The following is a 24972-nucleotide window of genomic DNA, read 5'->3' on the forward strand; positions in this document are numbered from 1 at the left end:
AAGCTTGAAAGTGCTCTTGTCCACTTTGCTTTCAGCCACCTGCTAGAAACCAATGGGGTGCTATCACTGCAAAGGGCCAGTTGATAACCTCAGTCCAGGAGAAAAGAGATGAGAGAAAACCCCCAGCGAACTGGAGCCGCTGGCGCTCACGGGGATGCTCGCAGAGACTCAGCCACCTCTTGGCACGGACTAGAGGGGAGGGTGTGCGGGAGAGGGCGACAAGCTGGCAAGGAACGACGGCACGGGCCTCCCGAGTCTCTGGCCCAGGGCAGGTGGGCGGTCTCTGCAGACAGCGATACTGGTCCAGCAGGAGCAGTCTGCGGCCGGGCTGGAAGACATCCTTCTCTCCACGGGTCCAGAGCGGCAGCAGTCGTGAAGGCCAGCCTCCGGTCTGAACCTCTGAACTGACTCCAGGCTGGAGTCAGGCTCCGGGACCCCGAGTTTCTTCTTGTGTGTCATGAAGACAAGAACGCTCACCTCCACGGTGCTGTCAGTCAGAGCTAATCTCTGTAAAGCATCTGGCACAGTGCCTGGGGCCAAGCTGCAGTGAGCAAGGGATCCACGCAGGTGCACACACATAACAACACCCCTCAAACCCACCTCCTTGGAGGTTCACCCTTATTAACGCCTGTCGGTCCTTCTCAGGATGGCAACCTCCCAACCAGCCCAAGAGACCCATGCCAGCACGCTGGGGAGAGGATGTATAAAATGCAGAAAAGCAAATGTTTAATCACTTCAAAGGAAATGTGATGTTCTAGAGAACGCTAGCACTGAGGTGAAAGTTACTTATTTAGGAGACTGAGTCATGGTAGAAAACGGAGGACAATTTATCAAAGTATCGTCCGGGCGGTTGTCCCGTGTGTGCGTCGGGCGGTCATCCTGTGTGTCGGGCGGTCGCCCCGTGTGTGCGTCGGGCGGTCCCTCCGTGTGTGCGTCGGGCGGTCGTCCTGTGTGTGTGTCGGGCGGTCGCTCCGTGTGTGTGTTGGATTTGTGAACCCTGAGCTGCACACTTACGTGCACTGTGTACACGCTGTACTTCAGTCCTTTAACTTCCCAGTTAAAGCTGGACTACACACTTGGCTTCAGGAGAGTTAAAAATGCTCTGTGGGTTTTCTTTCTTTCTGGCCTGAAGGCCTTCCATTAGGGCTCTGAAACGAATAAGTGCTTCCGACAATTTGGTGCTTCCCCCACTTGGTAGAATAAAGCCACGGCGGACACTCCCCAGCTCTGCATAAAGAAGTGATTAAGCAGGGATGTTTCCATTTAGCAAACAAAGCAAGGAAAACAAAAAAGCATCTACGCCCCTGGAGTCATCTCTGCGTTTAAAGACACCACCACCTACCCACGGAGCCTCCACGCGAAGCCTCTGATAATGGAAGGATGAGCTCCAACCTCAACCCCACTCCCCGGAAGCCTCCCACTGCTGTGGCTCCTGGAGGTCCGCTTTCAGAGCCTCCTCTCCCGGGAGGCTGTCCTCCTCTGCTCCGTGGGTGTTCTTCGGCCTCGCTGCAGAACTGGCGGGCCTCGACCTGCCCCACCCCCTGATCATGCACTCCAGACTAACACTTAAAAACAGACCGAAGCTGTTTCCGCCAGGAGACTCCGCGTCCTTCATCTCTTCCAGATGGAATCAACTGGCACTTGCCTCGAACTAGAGTCGCTAGGTTGAAAGCATGCGGGACACAGTATTCCACTTCCACAGGTTCGCTCAAGGAACTCAGGTCTTTAACTTTAAATGCCGTTTGTGGGAAAGGAAAGAGCTGCAGTTTCGGCCAGGGTCCCTCGTTAGCAACTGGAGGTTTAAAGCAGGTAACTTGACACATCTCAAATTAGCCTTCCTTCCTTGTAAATTGACGGGGGAAATCGCTCCCTCTTGAAAGTGCACGGAGAATTAAAACACTTAGCATGGTGTGTTCTAAAGACGGGGAGGTACCTTTTCTAATGCACAGAAGCCCTGAGTGTGGCTGTGGATTCAGCCTGACTATGAGTCCTGATGGCTCTAAGTATGGCTGTAATTGATGGCTTAAAGTGATGGTGGTAATGATCCTTATCTTTTGAATGTTTGTGATCAGAACTAACGATGAGTAAGTACAAACAGTGATCTTAGACGAGCAAGTCCCTACCCCTGGCTTCAGTCCAGTCTGAACACCCCAAGGTGGCACAGAAATGGGCTGCCCAGTGACCCCTCTGCTAAGTAAGGCTGACCGCACATTCAGTCACCTGTCCATCTCTTCAGCAAACATCTATCTGCTACATGCCTATGCTGGACGCTGAGGCTCCCATGTCTAGCATAGACCTCGAGGTCCCCGACCTCAAAGAGTCCAGCTGGACAGACGGAAGCATCAGCACAACCATCTTGGAGAAACAGCTGACGTGGCTGCTGAGCTAGAACTCAGGTTGATATGGGAACAGAAAGCAAGCCAAAAAAACTTCTTACAACCCATACTCCATACTCATACAAGAGGGAGAGTGCCCCACGGCAGCTCCAACCATCACATCATCACATGGTACCTGCTCAGAGAAAAACAGAAAAAGCTGGTGAAATGTTCACCAATAGTGGGGCGATTCTGCATGCCTGTCCGTTCAAGGAGATAGGAGAGGACTCGTTTCAGATCCGTGTAGGGTCTCACAGGCCCCGGCAATCAGGGTCCCAGCAGGAAGCTATAAACATGTACAAATGGGCGGGGACTCCCCTGCTGGTCCAGTGGTGAAGACGTCGAGCTTCCAGTGCAGGGGGCCCAGGTTCGATCCCTGGGCAGGGAACTAGATCCTGCCTGCCACAAGGAAGACCCTCCACCCAAGGCCCAACACAGCCAAATAAATAAATGGTATTTTTTTTAAATTACAGTGGGCTGATAAGAGGTTCCTGGGAGCTTCCTGTGGCATACCCACGTGGGTGCTCAGTCCTCAGTCGTGCTCGACTCTTTGTGACCCCACGACTGCAGCTCCTCTGTCCATGGGATTCTCCAGGCAAGAACACTGGAGTGGGTTGCCATTTCCTCCTCCAGGGGACCTTCCCCACCCAGGGACTGGGTCCACGTCTCCTGCACTGCAGGCAGATTCTTTACCACGGAGGTAGTGTATCATAAAAGAACCACTCAAGCTACGGGCAGGGTTACGGAAAACTAGAAGAGATGGTGGAGGCCCCATCCCATGGGACCATGGCCAGAACAACTCTGGGCCCAGGATTGAAGAGAAGGGCAGTGTTAAGAGCCGGGAGGGCCAGGTGTTACAGAGAGGACTGCTGATGGGAGCTCAGGCCCTCACGTGGGGAGGGAGCAGAAAGCAGAGTCCTCCCATCCACCTACTTCCCGCTGGTGCCTCCCACTGAAAGTCAGCTGCAGGGCACCCAGCCGCTCGGGAAAGGGTAGAGGAGGAGTCTGGAAGACAAATGGAATGTCCTGCACACAGGCTGGGCTCCTCTCACCGTGCAGAATCTAACTCTCGTATATAAACGCACATGTGTTTTTATGCAGCTTGGGTCACGCAAGGACAACTTGGACGATATGCATTTTCCCTTATATATCAGAAACTCGACACATCCAGTACCAGGTGAGACTCTGCTCAACTTGACCTCATCGGTCCTCACAGCAAGTCTGTGAGTTACGCCTGTCCTTCCGATTCTACAGATGAGAAACAGACTCAGTATGGTTGGCTGTCTCACTAAGTGGCCGAGGAGGAGCTCTGACGCATGCTTCTCCAACCCCAGAAATCGTAGACGGTTTTTCCATTCTACCAAGTTGAAAAATAACGACAGAGATTGGTGAAATCAGTGCTACAGAGGCTTGGTTCGCTGCCCTGTGATTACACAAGATTAGGAAAACTTGGCAGAAAGGACCGGCAACAAATCTCCGTCGATGAATCAAGTCTACTGTTGAAGCAGCTAGGTGCGTCTATCTCTAAATCAAGTCATTTCTGAATAATCAACCAGAGCTAGAGATCTGCAGATTACGATCTAGGGCTGATGACTTCTGACAGGTGCGGCCGGCCTGCTGCCCGTCTGCATGCTGACACAGCACCAGCACCACCGCCTCGTGTTTATTATACAAGAGGGAAGGCACGGTGTCGCCAAGAAGCAGTCAGGAAGAAACTCGATTTCCAAATCCAGATGCAAGGCCTTGGTGGGAGCCAGGTGACGAAAGCTTCTCACGGGCCACTTAAAATCTATCAGGCTGCATTCTGCTTACCACTGTTTACTGGTGTTCGTTCCTGCCACAACCTCAGATGGAAGCTGCAGAAACTTTGCAAACTCAAAGCTGAAGGCTGAAAAATGGTTCCAGGTGGGCTCATGGGCTCTGGAGCCGGAAACCAGGGTTTGAAATGCTCCCCCTGCTTTTTGGCTCTGTGAAGGTAAGCCAGTTCATTCAGGCCTCCAGCCTCCATCTCCTCACTTGCTGAAAGGACTGACAGTCTGTCTCCGAGGTGTAGAAGGAGGCTTTGCTAGGAAAGCACACGTAGAGGCTCGCTCACACTGAGCACCAGCGGCGCCCCGTTAGCCCCTCAGCAGCGTCGCCAGCGTCTTCAGGCCTCCGCCACTGTCTCTCCAACCCCTCTACCATCTTTCCAAGCAGCTCTGCATAGTGAACAGATCTGGAAGGTATAGCTGATGTCTCCTTCTGGGCCGGAAAGCAGGTCTGCTTGAAGACATTACAAGGTTACTTGAGCCTGGGGTTCCTCTTCTGTGACCCCAGCCTGGCAGGCATCCGCTGCACCTCACTGAGCTGCTCTTTGGGAGCTGAGGCTTGGAAGAACCGCTGAGAAAATGACGCCTCGCTCGCTACGAGAACGATGACCTGTCCTCTGTCCCCAGACCCGGGGGTCTCCTGCCCACATCCAGGAAGTGGCGGCAGGCGAACCTGTCTGCATGCGAGAAAGATAAGATCACAAGACTCTCGACAGTTCTCCACATGCATCACACAGCATCAAAACCAGGCCTTGTCACCCAGACCAAACAGTTACAAAAGGTAACAGTGTTTAATCCATTTACACTGAAATTTTCAGATGCCCTTCAAATAATCCAAGAAGGAAACATTTACTCCAAGAATCTGTGAGACCACTAACAACTACGGCAGCACAAGTGAGCGTGAAATGCTGTGTCTAACACATTAGAAAGCAATTGTATTACAGTCTGCAACACAATCGAGACCTATTTCGAACACAAAACCTGAATCAATTTGCAGAACTCAAGATCCCAGTTTGGAAAGCGCTTTTATTCAGCAAATGCAAGAAGACAGAGGCAAAAACTTGAAGTCTCTTAAAAAAAAAAAAAAAAAAACTCCAGCTCCGTGTTTCACGTTATAATAGCCATTGAACCTCTTTCAGCTCGTGTGTCCATCTCTGCAATGGGATTAACGGTGCCTACTGGGTATAATTCAGAGAGCTGTACAGAGCATCAGGCATGTTAACAGGCCGGGATGCTCTGTAAGCTTTACAGAGGCAAGGCAAGGCACACCTCCGACTCCCGTCGCTCAGCGTGAAAGGCAAGCTCTCTTTAGCTTTTCCATGGCACCAGTTCAGCAGCTCATAGCAATCACTGCATGTAGAGTTCTTTGTTCATTCAACAAATATTTATTGTGCCAGCCACTGGGAGGGAACAGGAAAAAAAATCTCAGGGGCACATGGGGGAGAAACCTCTGATAAGATAAAACACACAAAAGGGCTTTTCCCCTTTGTACAGTTTCTCCCTAATATTTCTCTTCAGTTCCATGGAATAGAGAATATAAAGGAAGCAGTGGGGAATTCTTCAACCAGTGTGCCCTCTTAAGCAGAATAAATAGATTACTGGTGACTGGAGACAGAAACCGATAATAAGAAAACTCAGACCCTCTGGATGAAAAGCAAATGCCTTTATGAACCAGACCTAGAATGGATTAAACTCCATATTGACACTGAGTTAAATTAAAATTGAGCAGTCTCAGAATTAGGAGATTGGGATTAACACATACGCTCTACTATATACAAAATATATATAGATAATCAGCAGGGACGCGCTGCACAGCACAGGGAGCGAGACTCAACATTCTATAGTAGCCTGTACATTGGAAGAGAATCTGAGAAAGAGGGGAGTATGTGTGTGTCTAAGCTGATTCACTTTGCTGTACACCTGAAATTCACACACCATGGTAAATCAACTCTACCCCAAAATTTAAAAAAAAATTAAAAAAAAAATAAAATTAACAAGTCTCTTCTACACCTGAAAATGAGATCAAGGTCAGTTTAAAAATGTGTGTTTTAACTATTAATCTTAGTGAGCATGGTGCAAATTGTACCCCAACTCATATCCTCTGTGTAGCTGACTGTTTATTAGCACACAGAGCACTGGGTTATCCCGAGCTCACCCTTTTTTCTGAAACAGATCATGTTGCCAAGTTGTCCAAGACAGTCCAGCCTTGTAGTTTGGAACGTGCGCTCGAAACACCTACCAGCCGAAGGCAACATACAGATTCTGGGCTGTTTCTTTAAGGTACTGACGCTTTTCCTCCTTTCAAAGGTGTTACTGAAAACTAAGAACTGCCCTGTTTGGGAACACCTGCGATCCGTCCCCATGCTGTGCATCTCTGCGTCTGTTTGTGTATCTATGAGTCTGTGAGTCCAAGAATCTGTGTGTCCGTGAGTCTGTGTGTCTGTAAATCTGTGAGTCTGTGTGTCTCTGTGCCCGTGTGTCTGTGAGTCTGTGTGTCCATGTGTCTGTGTGTCCGTGAGTCTGTGTGTCCGTGTGTCTGTGAGTCCGTGTGTCCGTGTGTCTGTGAATCTGTGAGTCCGTGTGTCTGTGTCCATGTGTCTGTGTCTCTGTGAATCTGTGAGTCCGTGTGTCTCTGAGTCTGTGTGTCCGTGTGTCTGTGTGTCCGTGAGTCTATGTGTCTGTCTGTCTGTGTGTCTGTGTGTCTGTGAATCTGTGTGTCTGCGAGTCTGTGAGTCTGTGTCCGTGTGTCTGCGAGTCTGTGAGTCTGTGTGTCCGTGTGTCTGTGACTCTGTGAGTCCGTGTGTCTCTGTGTCCATGTGTCTGTGCAGAGGTGAGTGTGGAGCCAGAAGGCCCCCCAGGGAGACATGCGCCCCGTCTCTGCGCCCTCAGTCCACAGCTGCCCAGGAAGGTGGGAGGAAGCCTGCTGAAGCGCAGGGGCCCGCAGGGCTGCGATGAAGTCCTCCCAATGGCTTATCTGTCACAGCCCCTGGGCACAGCCCTCTTTCTCAGGCCCCCTCGAGCTGGCAGCAGGGATGGCTCCTACTTCGGGTAGTCCTGCCCCACATGCTGAAACCAACCCGTCCACCTGAACCCACAAGTCCTTGAGTTTGACAGCACCAGGGGTTAGAAAGGCAGAGGGCCCCTAAATCAGCACATTTCAGCAAAACCAGCCAGAAACCCCCAAGTCACACAAAGGCCTATTAATAACACAGAACAAACAAGCCAGAGGAGAGCACAAAGGAAATTCTGATAACAGGGCCAGGTCCTCGGGGCTGGGGGCAGGCAGGGAAGCTGCGGACCCACTGTCCCAGCTGACGTCTCCTGTCCCCGGAGCTGCGGCAGCAACACGGAGGTGATGCCACCGCTCTGGGTCCAGACTCCCCTCCTCTTGCGACAGTAAGGTAAGGCCCCACCCATTCTATATTACTATTTACTATGCATATAAAGACCCTGGAAAGGAAATGGCAGCCCACTCCAGTGTTCTTGCCTGGAGAATCCCATGGACAGAGGAGCCTGGCAGGCTACAGTCCATGGGGTCGCAGAGAGTCAGACATGGCTGAGCACACGGCACACACATGCATATAAAGAAGGCTGAGCACCGAAGAATTGATGCTTTTGAACTGTGGTGTTGGAGAAGACTCTTGAGAGTGCCTTGGACTGCAAGGAGATCCAACCAGTCCATCCTAAAGGAGATCAGTCCTGAATATTCACTGGAAGGACTGATGCTGAAGCTGAAACTCCAGAACTTTGGTCACCTGATGCAAAGAGCCAACTCTTTGGAAAAGACACTGATGCTGGGAACGATTCAAGATGAGAGGAGAAGGGGATGACACAGGTTAAGATGACTGGATGGCATCATCGACACAAGGGATATAAGTTAGGAGACACCGGGAGATGGAGAAGGATAGGGGAGCCTGCATGCTGCAGTCCACCGAGTTGCAGAGTCGGACACAACTGAGTGACTGAACAACAGCAATGCTATCATTACTGTCGTCACTATTATGATTATTCTATTATCCCTCTATGCAGGAGGTTCAGATGCTTTGAGAAGCTTAATGTACAAATAGACGTCGTTGTTTTTATTATATTTACAGAACATCGCTGAGATTTACCACGAACGAGAATCATTTTACTCCTCCTTTCCTATGCCTGCTTTAAAATCCTGGAATACTTTCAGTAAATCTTTAGAGAAAATGCTATACTCGGATACTCACAAACTCCATGTTATATTTTTGAAGTAAATACTGATTCCATTCATTTACCCTCCACTGAACGGAACAGAGAAGATTCACTAATAGCGCAGAAACAATAAGTTTGGACCCTGGACCCTCGGGTTCATACCCAACTGCTTTTGTTTTTCACTAATAAGGTGACCTTGGATAAGAGATTTAACCTCTCCCTGTGACATTCTTCTCATCTATAATATGGGAACAATGAAAGCATCTAAGTAGGGGCTTATTATGATGATTAAATAAAACGGATTAGTCAAGACATCTGATATCTATCAATCAATAAATATTATCTATTATTATATGAAAAGGAAAACAACTAAAGGAACATATATTTGCAAGACTCTCCTTCCCAACTATTACGAATATCCTAAACACAGACTCCGGTGAAATAACACAGAGGGAAAAGTCAGTTTTCTGGTTGCCGTTGGCTGAGCCGTGCCTGTGGGATGTCAGCTTCCTGGCCACGACCCCTGCACGCAGCCTTAACCGCAGGACCGCCAGAGAAGTCCCAGAGTCAGTTTTCAAATAACAAAGATTCTTGAAAATAAGATCATAATCAAAACCAAGATTTCTTATTGTTATCTTTTTAAGTATCCAAAACATAGAAAATAATAATCCATGCTGAGATTCATGAAAAAGACGGCCAGAGAAACAAGGAAAATGCATTAAAAACCAAACTAAATTGGTCAAATAGATAAACTGAACTATCAATTCCAAAGGCCTGAGAGTTTGCTCTGTACGCATTCTGGCAAACGGAAAAGTAGGAGCCAAGGTTTGCAAGGTGACAGTTAGGTCCTGCCAGGTTAAGTGCTTATGAAACGCTTCTCCTGCTGCTCACTTTACAAGCAGTTTGAGGAAATAAACTTACCTGGAACTGAGACACTGAACACTTGTGGTTAGAAAGCCAACGGCACACACAGAAAGTCCAGCAAGACTGGTCAGCTCGTCCAGGGGTCAAGTCTAGTCACCCTCCCTAGCACATTACTTACCACCTACGCCCGGCGAGGCCAGGTGAAACTGCAGGCAGTAGAAAGAAGGATAGAGCAGCTCCTCTGCTTAATGTCTTAGTCTAATGCTGCGAACACGCAAGGGCGAAAGCCTAACACAGCCCTTGCACGGGGTAATCACACAGGAGCGTCACCTAAGTCCATCCTAAGGGGACATGGACGGATGCTCAGAAAAGGCCATACTGAACACAAAGCCCGGAGTCCGAGTGAGTAAGAGAGAGGGCTGAGCCTGGCAGCGAGAGTCCGCTGGACAAGGGGACATCACAGGCAAAAGCACACCGAGTGCCCACTGGAGCTGCCCCACCCTCCAACGGGCTCCCATCACACGGGAACCCTTCAGCACCGTGGCGGCCTGGCCCGGCCCACGTCCCACCGCTCACCCCTTCTCCCCTCCTTGGACGGTCTGGCCTCCTCACGGTCCGGAAATATGCTGAGCGCGTTCTCACCCAGGCCTTCCCCTCTGCTGTGCCCTCCACCCGGGAAGCTGTCCCAGCAGATCCACACTTCATTCAACGTCACCTCTTAGGGATGTCTTCCCTGTGCCCCCTAAGGCGCCTCACCGCCCTCAGGAAGGGTCTCTCTCTGTCACTGGGAACCCTGTACGAAACTACACTCATCTTCACCTGTTACCCCTTCAACGCCTGCCCCTTCCACTAGCCTACAAGCTCCGCAGAGGCAGGGGCTTTGTCCGCCTTTGATCCGCGGCACATTTCCAGGGGCCGTAACTGTGCCTGCCAAGTGGGGAGGGCTCACTGAGTATTTGTGGACTAATTCATGAATTAGTAAGTGCCCAGAGGCAGCAGAGAGACCTGGACGGCCCAGAGACACACGGTTTAGTGCGACTGGTGAGAGGACGTAAGAAGGAAGCAGCAGAGGCTGGGGCTGGGTGAGCGTTTTCTGGACGCGATGAACAGCTTTCTTCAACTCTTCTCATCACACCCATCCCACTAGTAAGAAAAATTCTCTGTCAGACGTTTCAACTGTTGCTAACCCCGGCTCCCAGAAGGTGACTACCCAGGTCCCAGGAGATAATCTATAGCTAGAAAAGTGTTACAGAATCGCCTGGAGTCCTTCCATGGAAATGATATATATTTTTTTTTGCAGGATCTCAGTCCCGAGCCAGGGACTGAACCTGGCCACGGCAGGAAGAGCCCAGAATCCCAACCACGAGGCCACCAGGGAACTCCCGACATGGATGCTTTTGACAACATCAAATCTTAACAGTCTCAGTGGACCGGCAGGGTACCCTAAGTGCTAAACACCCACTAGAAGTTTCCAAAAGGAGCTAAGCGGCAGTGACACACACACACACTCCAGTGTGCAGACAGAGGTGCTGACGCAGCCCCCCGCTCACGGCCACACGGGGCAGGAGAGCAGGGTTTCCTACACCTGGGGACAGAGAGCAGGCGCCAGGAACCAGGAGAAGTAGCACCGACGGGGCAGGACGCGTCTGCACAGCCCAGCGGCAGGAGGAGAGGGGAGCAGACCGCAGCAGGGGCAGAACAGGGGAGAGACGGCTCCAGGGCGGCCGCCACGTCAGGTCAGCGTCTGAGACGGCTGTCCTCCACGGGACCTGACCAACACGAGAGGCTCCGAGCCAGGTCCTTAAGGACTTGACACAAACGATTCTTCGAGTGCCCACAGCAGCGCTGAACAGTGCCATCACCCACTTCCGTGTTGGAAAGGAGGACACCGAAGGCGAAGGTCCCACGGTTAGAACTCAAACCTGGCCCGGCTCCTAACCATCGCGGTACTTAACCGGACCACCCCGGTGCCTCTGCCCCACACACCCACCCAGTTACAGAGGAGGCTCTTTCATGTCATGAGTGCATGTTGGGAAAGGCAGTCAGAGTCAAGGAAAGGGTGCCGCGGCCCCTTCATTCCTTTCTCTAAGGGCTGCCCTGGAAAAAAAAACAAGGAAGGTAGGCTGGGAACAGAACCACAGAAACAGCAGCTCAGCTCAGAGACAAAGCCCTGGGAGGGTCAAGATCCACCAACAAATGCTCCGGGGCCACAGCACAGTCCTCTCGCCAAAGAGCTGCAAGGCCCTTCTTCTCCGGGGCCACAGCACAGTCCTCTCCTCCAAAGAGCTGCAAGGCCCTTCCTCTTCGCCGCTCTGCGTTCTGAAGTTCTCTCACTACTCATCTCTTGACCTGAGCTTGGACATCCCCCGTACTTGACAGTGCTTCTCTAGCCGTTTACAAGTCTGTGCTTCTGAGTCACACGCTAACCCTTGAGAGAGAGCAGGCAACCACATCGCTGGATGGCAAAACCAAGGCCCAACCTTCCGCTTTCACTTTTGGATTTTGTTAAATCGACCTAAATATAGAAGATGCTATTGAAATAAATTCCTTATTAAGAATCTTATGAAATCGACTCAATTTCTGGCAAACAGAAAAGCAAGCGAGGGACAGAGTTTTCTCATATTAAAAGGAAGAGTTATGCAACCACCCCACATGGGAGAGCCGGGCTGAAGTCAAAATGATAAAAGACGGAAAGAGCCCTACAAGCTTCAAGCAGAGGAGTCCACGTGCAACCTACTTCTCATACAGCCTCTGTCCCCTCACGAAGGCCTTCACTTCGTTGTCCAGGGGGAAGGTGCCGTCATCCTTTCTAAAGCGGTAGAAGAGTTTGACGTCCTTGAATTCCTTATGCTCATCACAAACTGAAAGACAATATAACAGAGAGTCAAGTAAGGAAAAAAAAACCTCTTATAACTCACTCAGATGAAGAGAGATGCTAATTAAGATTTGTTTTATTACCTAACTTCTCAAGCATACCACTTGACAATTTAATACATGTATTTAGCCCAGTCCCTGATACAGAAAAGCGCTCAGTTTTATGAGCTATCATCATCATCATTTGTTAAGAGAGTCACAAAACTCAACTCATCCTTCTTTCCACAAACTCTTCTTGAGCACGATAGCAGGGTAGGCATCAGCCTGCAAGAATGTGAAAGCCAGCGAGATAGAGGCAGGTCCATATGTAATTGAAACATGAGGCAATGCGGCTACGAAAGAGCTGAGGAGACGTCAAAGGCACACCCAGATGTGGGGTGCTCCACGGTGGGGAGGGACGCCTCTCTGCAGAGTCTGCCTGCAAGTGGAGACCTGAAGGAGAGCAGAAAATGAGCGAACGGAGATGGTGGGCATTTCAGCCCAAGAGAGCAGCAGCGCGTGAAAGGTCTTGGCCAGGGTTAGACGTTTCAGAGGGATACGGTCAGGAACAGCCACTGAAACACAGAGTAACAGCAAAGCTTGGACACAGCCCAAACGTCCGTCAGTAGAGTGGATGCGGGTACGATGGCCAAACGGTACACGGTACCCACTGCAGTGACAAGGCGCAAACAAGACATACCACCAGCGTGAGTGAAGCCCACAAACAGGGCGCGGACCACACTGCAAAGGCAGAGTCTATCGTGATTTAAAACAACATGTTACATTGCTAAGAGATGCATACACAGAGATGGAAAAGTATCAAGAAGTCCACAGAAATAAACCCGGATGCCTCTTGGAAGAAGGAAGGGAATGTAGCTGGGCAGAGGTGCCCAAGAGGCAAAGTGAGATGCTCTATTTCTTAAATGGGTGGGCTCGTACCTGAAACAGAAGATTCGGGGCTTCCCTGGAGGTCCTGCAGTTAAGAGGCTGCACTCCCGGGCAGGGACACAGGTTCAATCCCTGCTTGGGGAACCGAGATCCCACCCCCTACAGCGTGTGGCCAAAAACACCCCTGTGGCCGCCTCACTCACCGTGGTGGATGATGCCCCGGTCTGCCAGCTTCTGCATGAGCTTAATTGCCGTCTCTCTGTCAGACGCCTCCTTGTGTTCAATCAGCCAGTCAATCAGTTCTTTTGCGACGAAACAGTTTGGGTAGGTTTTAAGATGATGTCGCCTATCTTTAATCACCTTTTCTTCATGCAGCCTGAGCCTGGAAAGAAAAGTTGGCAATCATTTTAGGAATTCTGATGACAACACGCATCACTGACTCAGTCCCAGAGAGCAGTAACGAAATTCAAGCCCAGGACGCATCAGAGCGCCATCCAAATACCTTTATGTCAGCGGGCCATTTCCCTCCGGTCAGAGCAGAGGCTGCAGAAAGTGACCCCAACCTGCAGATCCAGAGTGACACACAGAGGGGAGGCAGACCCAAGTTCTGACAACACAGAGCTCCGCGTCAGTCCAGAGAGCATTCTCACCCTATCCCTCCCTCACTTGCTCTCCACTGGGGGAGGAGGGGGGAGCTTACGGTTGCAACCAACCAAGAAACTTCTAGAAACCTGCAGAAACCAAGTACCTCCTCTTCACAGACTGCTACGAATCCATGCCCTCTGGATTCACTCCATCACACAGCAAACACAAATGAGCGTCGACCCAACCTGCCCATCAGGTACTTCCGAGCAGTAGTGACTGAAGTCGGAAAACGCACGATGATGCCTGCCCTTGCTGGTCTCGCCTTCCTGGGGGCAACAACTAAGCCCCTTGTGAGGCTCTTTACACAGACCAGGGCTTCCCGGCTGGGGCAAGTGGTGCAAATGCAGGAGCCGCAGGAGGCCCGGGTTCAAGCCCTGCGTCGGAAGACCCCCTGGAGAAGGACATGGCAACCCACTCCAGTGTTCTTGCCTGGAAAGTCCCATGGACAGAGGAGCCTGGAAGCATGTGACTCCCATGCGTCTCACTTCATTATCTCAATACTGCCGAGAAATGGGGTTGACTGAGTAACCACACAGAAACCGGGTGGACGTCTCTCTTCCTCTGTCAGATGGCGGCAACTGCACCGATCCTATCCTCGGTGATGCTGAGATTTGGGGCCACAATGTCTGTTAAGCACCAGCAACTCAGTACAGCACCCAACACAGAACAGGTCCCACCCCTCCCATTCCTGAAGAAAGGAACTAGGTTCTGCTCCTGCCTTTTTTTTTTTAATGTGTGTGCTCACTCGCTTCAGTCAAGTCCACTCTTTGCAACCTTATGGACTATAGCCCAACAGGCTCCTCTGTCCATGAGGATTCTCCAGGCAAGAATACTGGAGTGGGTAGCCATGCCTTCCTCCAGAGGATCTTCCCAACCCAGGAACTGAACCCAGGTCGCAGGCAGATTCTTTACCCACTGAGCCTGCTGGAGTGCACTAAAGGGAATTTAATGGGTTTTGATATTCCAAGGGTTGTGACTCTGAGTTGGGAACGTTCTGGGCTGGAGCTATGACCCAAGATGCTCTTCCTTGCTACACCACTGTCATAGGCTGAGCTGAGCTCCCCTAAAATTCATACATTGAGGCTGTAATCCCTGGTACTTCAGAATGTGAATGCATTTGGAGGCAGGGTCTTTTAAAAGGTAATTACAAGCAAATGAGGTCACTAGGGCAGGCCCTGGACTAACAGGAGTAGTTTCCCTTTAAGAAGTGGGGATCAGGACACAGACAGGCTGAGAGGGAGGGCCACTGAGGACACAGGAGAGGGCTGCCGTCTACACACCAAGGAGAGAGGCCTCAGGAGGACGAGCCCCACCAGCACCGTGATCAGATGAGGACCAGTGAGGACTCAGAGAGAGGGCTGCCGTCTACACACCAAGGAGAGAGGCCTCAGGAGGACGAGCCCCACCAGCACCGTGATCTTAGATCCGAGGGCCAGTGAGGACGCAGAGAAAGGGCAGCCGTCTGCAGACCAAGGAGAGGGGCCTCAGGAGGACCAGCCCCACCAGCACTGTGATCAGATGAGGACCAGTGAGGACCCAGAGAAAGGGCAGCCGTCTGCAGACCAAGGAGAGGGGCCTCAGCAGGACCAGCCCCACCAGCACCATGATCTCAGATCGGAGGGCCAGCGAGGACGCAGAGAGAGGGCAGCCATCTACAGACCAAGGAGAGAGGCCTCAGGAGGACCAGCCCCACCAGCACTGTGATCAGATGGGGACCAGTGAGGACGCAGAGAGAGGGCGGCCGTCTACAGACCGAGGAGAGGGGCCTCAGGAGGACCAGCCCCACCAGCCTCATGATCTCAGATGAGGACCAGTGAGGACGCAGGAGAGGGCAGCCGTCTACACACCAAGGAGAAAGGCCTCAGGAGGACTGGCACCACCAGCACTGTGATCTCAGATGAGGGCCAGTGAGGACGCAGAGAGAGGGCAGCCATCTACAGACCGAGGAGAGAGGCCTCAGGAGGACCAGCCCCACCAGCACTGTGATCTCAGGTTGTTAGCTCTGAGAGCTATAAGACAGTGAATTGCTGATGTTTAAGCCACCCAGTCGGTGATTCTTGGCTGTGGCAGCTTGAGTGAAGACAGTTACCCACTGCTGAAGATGGAGGCTCCTGAGAAGTCTGGGGATGAAGGGCTCAGCTGGGGTGTCGACAGGGGGGCAGGGAGAGAAGAGAGATGAGAGTCCTAAAAGGTACAAAGTGCACGGAGAGAAAAGAACCATTTATTCTATTGAGTATTTATCTATCTATCTGGCTGCATCGGGATTTAGCTGCAGAACGCACCATCTTCACCATGGCACGCAGGCTGAGCTGCTCAGCGCCTCATGGGAGCTTAGCCCCCTGACCAGGGATCAAACCCACGTCCCCTGCACGGCAGGGCAGACTCAACCAGCGGAGCACCAGCAAGGTCCCGAAAAGAACCCTTTCAGTGGAGTTCCTACTATGTGCTCAGCACTGTACTAAGCATTTTCACGAGTGACTTAACTGCTGTGGCCTGAATGCTTTCATTCTCCACAAATTCACATGTTGAAATACTAAACCCCAAAATGTTAATTATGAGGACAGTCAGGAATATAGCACTTGGCTCTCATCCTGATGGCCAGTAATTCCAGACGACTAAATTTGTGAGCATCAGCATCCTTGCTGGTAAAACCAGGATAACGGCAACCACACTGATTATCTCCTCACACGATCACAAAGCTGGTTAATAAGGATCAAGACAGCATTCGAGCCCTTACTAAAAGCCATGCAGCTCTGCCTGCTTCACTGGCATTAATCCTCATGACAGCTCCCAGAGGCTGCTAATGTTAAAGCCACAAATCTAAGTATTAATAACACGTAAACAAGCCTTAATTAAAAAAAAAAAAAAGCACGTTCACATTGGTGTGCTAAAGTCATCACGTGAATCGTTCTAATTAATTCAGTGACAATGACACTGAGTAATTTGTTTAACATGCTCAAAGTGGCAGAATGCAAAACAGTAATTCTTAGACGAGATGTCTGTCAGGAATCTAAGAATAATGAGGACCAATTTATTTAGAAACTGAAATGTGGAATAAGCTGCTATATAATTTGGTGGAGGAGGAAAGAATATGTTATGAGCCAAGAGACAAGTTTCGGCTCCTGTAAACTTTCCAACTTAAAAAGTGTTAGGTCATATTTATCTTTAAATACTACAGAACAGAGCCTTTCGGTTACGATGCCTTCGGCACTGAGCTTGGTGCTAATTCTGGAGCAGGCCTGCCTCCCTCTGAACCTCACACTGTGCAGTACAAAGCAGCTCTGGTCACCACCCTAGCAGCCCACCAGGGCCTGGTGTATTTCCACGTCTAGGAAACGGAGCAGAAATATCGAGGGGAAAGAACTTCGGATCTCGGCGGCAGCCTAGAACTCGATCTTTTCAGACACGTTATCGGGGTTAAAAATGTTCAATAACTGTTATTGTCTGTTTCTCTTTGATAGAAATACAGAATTCTAAACATGAGCATGAAAAATTCCAGAAAAACCAGCCCAATAAAGAGATAAGAATTTTCATACTGTAAATAACCAAGTGTTGTGCCTGGCACCACGAGTACTTCATAAATATTTGGTGAACAAATAAGGATACAGGGGCACTAACAGAAATGACCCCCTTTTCTAAAACATAGGGAAGCTTCTCACTAAAAAAAGTGGGGGTTCTCACCCCACGACTTTGTGAACATCTAATATTATGGAATTTATCTTTAAAAAAAGCAACTTACATGGTTTCACTCCTGGGGCAATCCACTTCCAAAGTTTTAATGCCTGTTGTGCTGGTGTGTGTGTGGTTTTTCTGGTTATTCTCTGTGGCTTGTGGGAGCTTAGTTCCCTGACTAGGGACTCGGCAGTGAAAGCCTGGAGTTTAACCACTGGACGGCCAGGGGATTCCCTTGTGTGTTTTTTTTGTTTGTTTTTTTGAAAAAGCATTTCCATTTCTTTGAACTCAGTTTACTGCTTACAAATTTCCACAACGTTTAATACACGAATATGCATAATCCCCAAGAAGTGGGTAGAGGAGGCAATATTTCAAACTGGGAATATTTTTCTTGTGGGAAAAGAGAAATTCTGCACACTAGAGCCTCTCTGGGATGGCATTCTCCAGGAAGACTCGGTGAGATGCTGAGCCGCCCTTGCAAACACGCCGGTCACCCTGTGTGCCAGGCCCACAGCCCCTGCTGCTGCAGAACGCCTCCAGCACCCTGGCCACCCCGGGCAGCGTGCAGACCCCCGAGCTGGCCTTCCCCGCCCGGGGCGGAGCCTGGCTGAGAGTCCCTGACTTAGGGGGTCCCCGCACCCACCGGCTGCTCAGCGATGCTGAGCCACAGGATGCTCCCCACTCAAGGGACAGCCGTCGGCCAAGCCCAGCAGGACGGCTGCGTCCATCACGGTAACAGGGGCAACGGTTTCGAGCCTTATCTGTGCTAGGAGCCTTCCTTCGAGGCGGAGCCCACCCGGGAGCCAGTGCGGAAAACCGAGCAGTGAGGAGGTCCCGGGTTCGGCCCGGACGCCCCTGGTCTTCCGGCGGCTCCCGGCGCAGAGCCCCCGCGTCCCGGGACCATCCACCGGATCGACCCAAACGTTCGTTTGGATTCCTCCATAGGATGCTACGGAAAAACCCAAGTGAACTTTTCTGGCCAAGCCAACAATGAAGTGTTTAGAACACAGGTTAAACATCCTCAGGATCGTAAGACCCTGAGGAACCGGGCAACCAGGGAAGGCGGGGCGCAGGCCAGCTCCGGGAGGGCGCGGGGAGAGGCGGCCAGAGGCCCCGACCCGGCCCCGCGGTTCCTTCGGGCCTTTCGGTTCTTCCTCCAAGCTGCACGCGCTCTGATGGTAACCCGAACAGAGTCAGCCCCTTCCGGCGGCTGCAGGAGTCTCGGCTCCGGTTCCACGAGGCCTGCACCCGCCGGCCCAGGAGGCCTGCGGTGAGCGCGGCCCTCCCAAGCTTCCTCACCGTCTCTGTGCCCCGCGCACCGGCGTGCCCGTCCCACCGTCTGGACATCCTGGACTCTATCTACTCTCAAGACAGACATCCCTCGGCTTAAAACACCCCCTCCTCCTGCCTGTAATAGCTAAAAAATTTCTACTTGCTCTTCGGCTTAAAAGCACCTCCCCTGGGAACATTTCCCCGGCCACCCCAAACCAGAAAACGAGCTTCCCTCCTCTGCTCGCCCACTAGTAAAGCACTCATCCCACTGTGTTACAGTCAGAGGGAGTGAGGGATGCTAGGGGAGAGCTGCTGATTTGTTTTGTTAATTCCAGTGCCTAGTACACGGCAGGGCACAGAGCCTCACTGATGGGAAAAATCACACCCTGAGCCTTGAGATGCATGGGGCAGAAGAGTCTTCTGAAGAAGAGTCCAAATCAATCCACATTGAACTCCTGGGAAGGAGAATCTCTGTTTTAACTGCATTTTCTATGCCACCGGCTGGAGAATTTAAATACAAAAGCCACCTTCCCATCATTCATTTCAGACAGCTGGTTCACAGGCCTTAGAATCAAGGTGATTTTGTAATATTCTATTCGCGGCCAGCGAACCAGCTGCTGAAAGTGCCACCTGACAATTTCCTCTTCTAGCTCCAGGAGAACAAACGCTAACAGCGCAGGGTGCTAATAATCCCTACGAAATTACCGTCCATCAGATAAGAAAGGCAGAAATTGTTTTTCAAAAAAGCAGCTCGTGGAAAACTGCAGCGGGTTGCAGGGCTCAGAGAACAAAGAGAGCTGGAAACCACATGCTCTCATTTAGAAACAGCGTCATAAATCTCAGCCCAAGTAAACAGTCTAATTAAAACACACAGCCAGCAGAACGGTGTGGCTGACTGCGCGAGCCTGGGGACCCGGGCAACAGCACTGACATCCATGTGCTTTCAAGCCCAGCTATTGTCCCTTCCAGATGTCCAGGAACGGCCAGTGTCTGTCCTTGGGGACTGGAGAATTCAGAGGAAATCACGCTTACTCACCCGCCCTTGAAAGGTCCCAAGTCTAAAAGGATAAGAAAATAAGACAGGAACCAATGGAAGCTAACACACTGCATTGTCTTTTCGTGTCTGGATTTATTTTATAATTAAAAATTCAAATGACCAAACAAATCCATGCCCTTGGTAGATTAAAAAATTTCAAAAGTGCCTAACCTCAAGCTGGGTGCCTGGTGATGAACTGATACTTGCTGAAGCAGGAGACGGGTGAGGGCGTGCACTAGACTATCGGTTTTACTTCGGGAGGGTTTTGAAATTCCTTGACCCTCTTTTCTTTTAAGATAAATATTTTTTGATGTGGACCATTTTTAAACCCTTCACTGAATTTGTTACACTAGTGAGTGTCTCTGTTTTATGACTTGGCTTTTATTGATTTTGGTCACGAGGCTTGTGGGATCATAGCGACCAGACCAGGGACAGAGCCCGCACCCCCTGCATGGAGAGGTGAGGTCAACCACTGGGCGGCCAGCGAAGCCCAAGCCCACTTTCCAAAGGGACGCGGTACAAACAGTTGTTTCCGTGTTCTCGCAAAGAATCCAGGACGTCCACACGCAGCTGTGTACGTACACTTCCGGGAAACGGGGTCACAATAGACATCTCATGTAGCTGTGCTTCTCCCTCTCAGCCTGACGAGAACGAGGGAACGATACAGATGGTGATAGACAGAGCACTGGTTAGTGTAACGGACTTCACGCTACTGAACTGCACATTTTTAAACGGTTAACATGTTTAAAACATGTTGTGTATATTTTACTGCAATAGAAAAAGACTCTATACTTAAAAAAACCAGAACCGGTTAATGTAAAGAGAGTATGTGTGATCTGTGGAGCCAGAAGGAATTGGTCTGAGACTGCGCGCGCACGCGCACACAATGCAGAAGCTGCAGTGGCCATCTTCTCTGGTGGTGATGTCAATCGTTCCATCAGCAAGACCCCTTTTCAGGAGTCTATGAATCAGGAACAAAGTCTGAGTCATAGGTCTACACAGAGCCCTTTTACGGCCCATGTCAAGTCAGTCCAAGCCAAGTCCCATGGATGCTGTGTGTCTTGTCACCGCAGCGAACTGAGATGGTGAACACACCGGGGAGGAAGCGTGCCTGACTCCGAGTCCCATGTATCAGGGACTGCACTTGAAATCATGATGAAGACTGTTAGCAGAAATAACACCACTAATGCTTCACACCCCCCTGTGAATCAGGCAGGCATTGTCATAATCATGTGACAGATAAGGAAGCAAGCTCCCAAGGTGCAGTGATGTGCTCAAAGTGAAAGTCGTGTCCGACTCCTTGCAACCTCATGGACTATACAGTCCATGGAATTCTCTGGGCCAGAATACTGGAGTGGGTAGGCTTTTCCTCCTCCAGGGGATCTTCCCAACCCAGGGATCAGCGGATTCTTTCCCAGCTGACCCAGCAGGGAAGCCCAGGAATACTGGAGTGGGTAGCCTTTCCCTGCTCCAGGGGATCTTCCCGACTCAGGAATCCAACTGTAGTCTCCTGCCTTGCAGGCAGATTCTTTACCAACTGAGCTATCAAGGAAGTCCTAATGTGCTCAAGCTAGATTTTTAATAAAGAGCAGGAGGACTTCCCTAGCGATTCAGTAGTTAAGAATCCTCCTGTCCACGCAGGGAACACGGGTTCAATCCCTGGTCTAGGAAGCTCCCACACGCTGCAGGGTAACCGAGCCTGTGCTCCTAGAGCTGGTGCTCGGAGATGAGAATCTGTGCAGCGAGCGGGCGGCCCTGCTCAGCGCAGCTAGAGGACAGCTGAGCTCGGCAAGTAGACCAAGCGTGGCCGATAAATAAATAAAATGCTAAAAAAAAATCAGACAGCAAAGCAATGGTTTAAAAATAGAGAGTGGGATTAGGATTTGAACCCAGATCTAATTTCCACGTTTACAGAGCATTCCATGCCATCAACTTTAAACAGAAGCACCTGTCTTCTGCCTATTATGCTCATACAGGCTAAAAAAGAGGAAACATTGCAGTCGTGCTAGAACACCACGGGAAGGCGAAAGTGCACGCGATTCATACAGCGCACAGATACTACCCGTAAATACAGACGGGGATCACAGACGGGCTACAAAAGCAGCCAGCACGTTGTCTTCACGACTGCCTCGAGCCAGTGTTGTATAATTAACATGGTATGCCCCAAGGGCCAGAAGCAGACTCCGCGACCTATGCTACCCAGAGAGTCAGCATCAGCTCATTCGGGACACGTAACAAAAACCTGCCGTTGTTTCTGGCTGTGCCAAGCACACAGCACACGGGATCTTAGTTCCCAGACCAGGGATCAAACCCATGTCCCCTGCCCCCTGGAGTGGAAGCCCAGAGTCTTAACCCAAGGCTTGTCAGGGAATCCCCCAACACACACTTTGCTTTTTTAATTCTTTTTTGAAGTATAGCTGAATTAGAATGTTGTGTTAGTTACAGCAAAATGACTCAGTTGTATGCAGAATGGGTTAACAACGAGGTCCCGTTAGCAAACACTCCTACTGATGCGTGCGTAAGCGCTAACACGGCCTCTGAACCCTCATCTCATCCTTGAGATAAGATGTGAACACAAGGTCAGGGCAGGAAGGTCCCTGTCAGCCTCCCCTATCTCCTTAGAGCTGAGATTTCTTGCTGAATTCTTCCTCCGCGTGAGCATTTTCCTAGGAGGTCTCCAGTTCCAAGGAGTAAGAAGCAATATCAGCCTCTCAAGTTCTGATTTTTTCCTCTAATGAGTCCCAAGAAGGGTACTCTTCTAGCTTGCAAAGTGCCTTTCCAAGAAGCTCCAAGACTTTTCCCAAACATATCATTATTTGTTTACACACCGTACCCAGCAGAATCAGGCCTCGAGGTGCCATTTTACAGGTGAAGAAACAAGCCCAGAACGGTCCACGGAACTCACCAAGGACACAGAGGGACTCCCAGGACCGGCGCTGGGCCCCGAGTCCGCTGGTCCTGCTCTGGGGTGGCTCTGACCCCGGCCGCCTGGCCCCATGGCACCCCTCTGTAACGAGAGGGGACCACATCCTGGCACCTTCCTCCCGAAACACAGAGCTCTGCTCGTTACAAAGAACAGCAGTTTGCAAACCAGGGCAAACATCACGTCCCGTCCTTCATCCTTGTTCCCCAAGACTTGGCACAGGCCCAATAAACGGTGCTGTTCAGGTGGCAGCGAGTGGGACTCCCCTGGTGGGCCAACTGTTAAGGCTCCACATCTCTACTGCAGGGAGCATGGGTTCGGTCCCTGGTCGGAGAACGAAGACCTTGCATGCAGCGTGGTATGGCCAAAGAAGAGAAAAAAGAGAGAAAGAAAATATACCTTTCAGGCAGGAATAGAGACTCAATTGCATTAGTTCCCAAATTCCACTCCTGCCTTCCTGATTCACTGTTCATCATCACTCACAGCAGAGCTGTGGAACTGGACCGACTAGGGCTCAAACCCAAGTCACAGTCATTACCTACTGTGTAACGATGGGCAAAGCATTGACCTTCTCAGTGCCTCAACTTTCTCATCTATAAAATGGAAATAAATGTATGTCTCATACTGTGAGAATGAGATGAGAGATTATGTTAAGCGCTGAGCACACACTAAGGTCTCAATAAATGTCAACTCTTACTGCTGTTTTTACTATCATGTAATATATTTTGTCAGATTGTGCCAGAAGCCCCATCAAAACACCACTAAATATGCACTTCAGTTGGTTTTTAGAACAAACGCAATCCTCAGTTGACGACCACTGTTTTCTAGTATGGATGCAGGACTTTGAATTGAAGTTGCTTCCTGTCTCTGGGACTGAATCCCAGGATGATTGGGCTGGGTTAGCAACTGCTGGAGACGAGGCTGCTCTTTGTTAAGCACCTTCTTCTTGGGTAAAAGTTTAGTCACTCAGTCCTGTCCGACTCTTTGTGACCCCATGGACTGTAGCCCGCCAGGCTCCCCTGTCCATGGGATTCTCCAGGCAAGAACACTGGAGTGGGTTAGCCATTTCTCCAGGGCATCTTCCCGACCCAGAGACTGAACCCAGGTCTCGCACACTGCAGGCGGATTCTTTACTGTCTGAGCCCCAGGGAAGAGGAGAGAGAACCGAAGGTGAGAAGGCGTTCGGTCACGCCCTGAACACACATCTCAGCCTTGCTTTCCATGGGGTTTGTGAGAACCCACGCCACCTCTTTAAGGTCTCAACCAAACTGATAACTAAAATCACTGATTTTAACTGGCAAGAAACTCCCAGCCATCTAGTTCAAGCCGCCCCCAGTATCGCTGTTTCACAGACGGGAAAACAGACGGAGAAATGAGATGACCTGCCTGTGTTTTCCCTGCTGCAAGTTCAGCCTTAGAGTCCTGCCTCTCCAGCCTTGGAGACCAGGCCGCCTGCTGACCTCCACAGCAGGGCAGCCGCGAACCTGCTGCCGCTAATCCAGTGCCCTGTCAAGGTGTGCTTTTTTTTTTTAACCTAATTTCCTACTCATTTTTTAAACTAAGTTTATTTATTCACTTCTGGCTGTGCTGGGTCCTCACTGTTGCTCGGGGGTTTCTCTAGTTGGGGTGGGCAGGGCTGCTCTCCAGCTGCAGGTGCAGGTTTCTCACTTGCCAGCTTCGCTGGTTGTGGAGCCCACTCTAGGGCTCGGGGCATGTGGGCTCGGGGGCTCAGGGGTCAGGGCAGGTGGGCTTGGGGGCTCTGGGTTCAGCGATCGGGGTGCGTGGGCTCGGGGCTCAGGGGTCGGGGCACGTGGGCTCGGGTGTTTGGGGGTCGGGGCATGTGGACTGGGGGCTCTGGGCTCGGGTCGGGGCACGTGGGTTTGGCGGCTCTGGGCTCAGGGATTGGAGCGCGTGGGCTCGGGGGCTCAGGGGTCAGGGCACGTGGGCTCAGGGGTTGGGGCGCGTAGGCTCAAGGGTTGGGGCACGGGGGCTCAGTGGCTCAGGGGTTGGGGTGCATGGGCTCGGGGGCTCAGGGGTTGGGGCACGTGGGCTCAGGGGCTCAGGGGTTGGGGCGCGTGGGCTCGGGGGCTCAGGGGTTGGGGCGTGTGGGCTCAGGGGCTCTCGGGTCAGGGCACGTGGGTGCCCGGGGTCTAGCATGCAGGCTCAGGGGTTGGGACGCGTGGGCTGCCTTGCTCTCAGACACGCGGGATCCTCCCAGACCAGGGATTGAACCCCTTCCTCCTGCGCGGACAGGCAGACTCTCCACTCGGCCACAGAAGTGACAAGGAGCACTTCTGTCACCGATGGCCTGGACCCTGTCTGCGAGAGCCTGCGAGTCATCTCTGCCAACACCCAGACCACTGCATCCCTTCAGAATATTCAATCTTGAAAACCGAAAACATCTTCCCTGAGGAAAAGCAATGCGCATGAAAATTAAGTACAAAAGATCATGAGATA

At 51.1% G+C, this 24972-nt stretch overlaps 1 protein-coding gene across 7 annotated transcripts in view; it reads right to left on the reverse strand.

Annotated features, from left to right (window-relative positions):
• The window catches only part of DEPTOR (DEP domain containing MTOR interacting protein), a 164181-nt gene that overhangs the window by 105122 nt on the left and 34087 nt on the right, over positions 1-24972 (reverse strand). For all 7 annotated transcript variants that reach the window (XM_086335698.1, XM_086335697.1, XM_086335696.1 and 4 more), the window contains exons 2-3: positions 13171-13349; positions 11964-12087 (exon numbers count right to left, since the gene is read on the reverse strand). In XM_086335698.1, the coding sequence (XP_086191824.1) occupies positions 11964-12087; positions 13171-13349 (303 nt within the window). The remainder of the gene's footprint in view (positions 1-11963; positions 12088-13170; positions 13350-24972) is intronic.

This window comes from Bos grunniens, chromosome 14 (assembly GCF_055505025.1).
Source record: "Bos grunniens cultivar Pamir isolate PY7600 chromosome 14, Bosgru_T2T1.0, whole genome shotgun sequence".
NCBI lineage: Eukaryota > Metazoa > Chordata > Mammalia > Artiodactyla > Bovidae > Bos > Bos grunniens.